Source organism: Austrofundulus limnaeus, unplaced genomic scaffold, assembly GCF_001266775.1.
Source record: "Austrofundulus limnaeus strain Quisiro unplaced genomic scaffold, Austrofundulus_limnaeus-1.0 Scaffold139, whole genome shotgun sequence".
NCBI lineage: Eukaryota > Metazoa > Chordata > Actinopteri > Cyprinodontiformes > Rivulidae > Austrofundulus > Austrofundulus limnaeus.
In genome coordinates, this window is record NW_013952541.1 from 196,431 (window position 1) to 201,998 (window position 5,568).

A 5,568-nucleotide genomic window follows, 5' to 3' on the forward strand; every position below is an offset into this window, starting at 1 on the left:
TCCATATACAATAAAAAAATACAAATCACAAACAAAACAAAAGGCAGCAGAAAAGAAAAAGAATAAAATTGAGCATTTTGTGCAACAAAACGAGCAAAATATTTCTTATTTCAAAGAACTGCGAGATTTTTATAGGGATTTTTAAGCATTGCTTAAAACAAATAAAAACTTCTGGTAAAAACAAAAGAATTTTCAGTTTCTTCTGGTTTAATTCAAACTCTAAGCTATGCTTGTTTTGGGTAAAGGTCATTCCTGGTTCTTTATAAATAACATACAATCAATTTTGACCCYGCATGTAACTGAGGGATTCACCGAGCAACATTCATGACAATAAATACAACACTGGTTCAGATTTTTGAGGTAAAATCTATCTTTTTTGTTGTAACTGTGAGACGTTTTCTCTCTTAAAGTCACTTAGTGAATACTGAGCACAAACATAACTGTGTTTCTTTCCGACTGAGCTGAATGTCTGATTAATTGCCATCTTTGTTTTTTTCTGTCTCTTCCATCTATCATAATCATAAGCCTCCCTTGAATTTGACACRGAGGTTAAATGACTCCCACAGCTGAAGAAGACTCATAATTAACTTATTAATTCTTGGGTAACAGTGATAGGATGAAGAAAAACACGTTGTGTACAAAATGTTTCATGCTTCTAACTTCAGCTCAAACATCTCAGAGACACAGAAGCATCAAGCTGTCTGCTGTTTGAGATGCTAGGATGAGTCACTGCAAAGGATGATGCAGTTAATAAGACACTAAAGAAGAAGACTTTATATTAGGAATAAGAACGTTTAAAAATAGCCTGTGAGGAATTCTTATCTCTTCCTTCTAAAAGTGCATTCATCCTGCTCTGACTAAAGCTGACAGCTTCTTTGTTGCAGTGTAACTTTATTCACACGGAGCATCACTGTACCACTGAAGGAACAATAGAAAGTGGCTTCTCATCATTTATTTCTGGGCTAAAAGGAGGAAAATAATGATGTGAAAAATAGAACAGAAGCCACAGAAGCAGAGAGCAGCGAGGCTTCAGCAGCCGTGTGTTTCTCTCCCTTCACAGACTCTTTTAGTTCCCAGAAGTTCAAGCGCACTCTGAAAATGTCACCGGGACCGAGCAGAGTTTACTCAGAACGATTTTAATCTGTCGTGGGCTATTTTAGGCTTTTTTCTCGTCGAAGATCCAGCAGCGCTCGGATTAGCTGGATTCTCTGCGACGTGAGGAAATTCCCTCGGCTCAGTTTTATTCAAAAGTTCCTCTTTTTTCCTCCCCTGCCCAGAAACCGCCCTCAGCTCACCCTGCAAAGCCATATTTATGAGAATCAGCAGGGAATCCTGGAATCCTGACACCTCGCTCTGCAGAATGTGACTTCCCTCAGAACGCTCAGGCTCACATCGGGGTGTCCATCCTGTTTCTTTCCTCCGTGCTTGTGGGAGCATTTGATCTGGCATTAAAGCAACTGGAAATACATTTAGAACAGGTTTACTGTGCTGACAGGATTTAACGCTGCTCCTTACTTACAAACTGAAAGTTTCCAAACTATAAAACTCCTGTGATACTAAACCAGGCATCAGAGGGAGAAACAGACTCTGTGGGTGTGGAAGAATTACTGAGGGTCTGATAGAACCTTATCTGTTTGTTCTGCTTATCTGTGGGTCAGCTTCTTGTTTGAAGCTTGTTTGAACACAAATCTGCAAGTTCTACTGAAAAGAAACAATCAGTGCAACAGAAAATCAGAGGAAGTTGGCTGCCTAAAGGAATCACGTCTGGTCTCCATTGGCTTTTAAAATAAGTTTTATGGTAACTGATAAAAACAGGAGAAACCAAAAGTCATGATTTTCCTCATAACTGAGGGCATTTTGCATGAATTTTAGCCTAACATACAGGTTTTTGGTCTGTAGGAGAAAATCAAAGTACATGGATGGATGGATGGATGGAAGAAAAATATTAGTCTGCTTCTTAACATTAACTATTTAATCCAAATAATTCAGGAAAATGTTCATAACATCACTATAAAAAAGCATTGCATTCACCGAAAACAAAAATAGACAATTATGAGATCGGGATCTGRTATAACACGTTATCTCGTAATTATGACATCATACTATGACATCATATCTCATAATTATGAAATCTTTTCTTGTAATTATGTAATTATTTTATCTTGTATTATAAGACATGTCATTCATCTTGGAATTATGACATCATCATAACTGACATCATATCTAATAAGACATCTTATCTCATAATTACAATTACTATTATGTTATCATATTATGACATCACCTTATTTTGTAATTGTGACATATTTTCTCATAATTATGAGATTCTATTCTGTGGTTATGAGATTTTATCTCATTATTATGTCATCATCATAATTATGACACCATCATAATTATGACATCATTGTAATTATGACATCGTATCTCATAATATAGGCATATCTTGTAATTATGGCATCTCGTCTTGTAATTGTGACGTGTGTTCTTGTAGTTATGTCACCTTATCTCATAATAATTACATCTTTCCCATAATTATTACATCATAGCTTATAATAATGACATATCTCGTAATTTTGACATCTCATCTCGTAATTATCTCATCTCATAATTATGATATTATAACTCATAATAATAATCATGTCTCACAATTATGACATCTCGTAAGTATTACATCTTATCTTGTAATTGACATCTTATCTCTTAATTATGACATCATCAAAATTATAACATCATATCTCATAATAATGGCAAATCTCAGAATTATGACATATTTTCTCATAATTATGAAATTMTATTCTGYAATTATGAGATTTTATCTCATAATTATGWCATCATCATAATTATAACATCATATCTCATAAWATAGGCATATCTCATAATTATGACATATTTTCTTGTAATTATGACATCCTATCGGACATAAGGTGTTTTTTTGCTCTTTCATACRTACTGTAACCTTCTCTGCACAGACTGTTTCATTTTCTGTACAGTTTAAACACAACGTCTCTAAACAAAATGTTTACTGAAGCTCAAACATGAGTGCAGCTTGCATAATGCAGGCACTGCTTGTTTTCTAGACTCGAACACGTTTTCAGTCRCTTTGAGCCTTTGGCAGGCTGAATGTGTGCACGAAGCACTCCAGATCTAGATTTTGATCCAGATAAACAACACGGTTCACAGAGCAGCCTCAGCCTCTTTGTTCCTCTCTGCAGCCGTCAGCAGCAGGTTCAAGTGTTCAGGCAGCAGGTCGGCTCTTTCCCTGCTTCATGCATTATTAACGAGGAGTCAAAGGCTCCCGATGACTGTGATAATTTGTGCAGGATGAGCTGACCCCTGCAGACCAGCACTGGTAAAAAAACAAATCTACCATAAACACTGAATTAATCAGTTATTATCAGTTTTCACTCGTTTCTAAACGATGTCTGTCGACTCACCCCTGGGCTGTCCTCCTGTCTGTACTGTTTCCAGTTGTGGCCCGTGTCGCTGAACACCAGCAGGTAGGACGTCAGCCAATCAGAGCTGCCGTAGCGCCCCTGCGTGGCCACGGCGGTRATCCTGGTCCGCTCGCCCAGGTCCACCTGCAGCCACTGATACCTGTCTGAGGTGAGGGGGGACCAGCCTCCWGCTCCTGCACACAGAAAAYCACCTTTAAAACAAAAGACTGTTTTTGTCTCAGATTAAGAGAGAAACAAATAATTTTACTTGATTTTGATCAAAAGAATCCCAAACGAACGACGGCAGGCAGAAGTAAAAACCTCTGCCGGCGCTTCAGGCTGATCTTTCAGGAGCTAAAGGCCAGAGCTAATGAGCACTTGACTACAAGACGTGTCCGGTGACAGCAGAGAGGAAAATCACAGACAAGCTGACCTTTCCTCGTGACAATTAGACTGTGGAGAAAAGGAGRGCGAGACGAGAGGCAAACGTCTCGGTGAATAAGATTTACAGAGTCACAGAAACAGAAATAAAGTAATGAGTGAAGATCTGAACGTTTTATGGTTGTCCCTTTAAATCAGATGTGTCTCCACGACTTCTGTAAAACTGAAAAACAACTTTAAAAATAGTTACATCCAATGACAGATGTTTTGTTTTTAACCCTTTGTACGGTAATGTGCTTAAATTCTTATGGATTTTTTTTCTGTTTTTGGATTCTTGACCTTGAAGCAACACAGACCTGCTTCATTGCATGCTAAATATTTCYACTAAAAGTCTGCTCTTTTTGAATGAGGAGGACATTTTGATTTCAAAAAGGCCCTGTCACTAGACAGCTTCTGAAAATTGTATATATTTTTTAAAATTGATATTATCAAATATATAACTTTAATAATTTAGATATAAAAAAATCATAAGTTGGTATAAGTTGTCTAAAACGTTTTAGTGTAACAGGGCCTTAGGAGAGAAAAAATAGAAGAGCGAGCTGTCCAAATGRTGCCAGAACAAATAAGCATCAATTTTAAAAAGGTCCGAAATCTATAAAAGCTGTGGAGATTCCTGCTATTTGCAAGTGGAGGAGTTTAAATGTCTCAGGGTTTTGTTCTCCAGGGAGGGAGGAAGTGTTGCAGACTCTGTGGGTTCGATGGGTTGGAGGAGGCGGAGCCTGTAAAGGCCTGAACACACTCCTTCCGAAGCCGAACAGTTGATGCGCGGTCACGTGGTTGTTCGGTGTTCTCAGACACACCGTGTTGAGCTCCTGGGAAACCCCTCCCCCGTTCAGCATACATCACTGCACGGGGTTTCTTCCTGCTGGAATCTACAATGCAGAAATTAAATCCGAGACTGATTACCCAACATTGTGCACCAATCGATCGCGGTTTAAGCTCCACAGCTTTTATCAAGTGAGTGGTTGGTGCAAAATGCAACGTCTGASMGCTTTYAGCAGAAACACTCCCACCTTTACCTGTTGGTCTGAGTTCATACCCTCACCTGGAGCCATAAATGGAAGGTCGTGACCAAAAGAACAAGGTTGTATGAAAGAGGTTTAGGGTTACTGGAAAAAAAAGTTCTGACTTTAATTTCAGAGTTCTAACTTTTTTCTCAGAATTCTGACGTTTATCTCCAAATTCTGAGGAAAAAAAATAATCAAAATATTGAATTTTTTCTCAGAATTAGGAAAAAGTTAGATTTCTGAGATCAAAGTCAGAATTTTTTGTTCGTTCGTTCGTTTTATCCAATAACCCTAATCCCTTTTGTAAGATTGGCTCCAAAGTATGAAACTAATGAGATTAAATCAAATTTTAATCAACAAGTGTGATCTTTGCTTTGCTGTGGAGGCCACATTTAATTAGGTTTGTAGACGTACACTCAGTAAGTACTTTCTAACATTCATTAAACTATGTTCAGTGGTTATTTTACTGACATGGCACAGAAATGAACACAACCACACAAACATTATCACTCTGTTTTCAGTCTTGAGTGATAAAAAATATCCGATTTTAACCCACAACTCAAAAAATGAACATTTGGAAAGCATCTTCTAGATGTTTTATTAACTTATTCTCAATCCATATAAACTAAATGTAAAATAGCAACATATCACCAGGTTGTTGTTATACAGTATATACTGTATATATA

The 5,568-nt window shown here is 37.5% G+C and overlaps 1 protein-coding gene across 1 annotated transcript in view; it reads right to left on the reverse strand.

The window, feature by feature from the left end:
- The window catches only part of LOC106522895 (contactin-associated protein-like 4), a gene marked incomplete in the record, with an annotated part of 103,624 nt that overhangs the window by 60,533 nt on the left and 37,523 nt on the right, over nt 1-5,568 (reverse strand). The window contains 1 exon segment of the mRNA XM_014016126.1: nt 3,435-3,619. Coding sequence (XP_013871580.1) covers nt 3,435-3,619 — 185 coding nt within the window.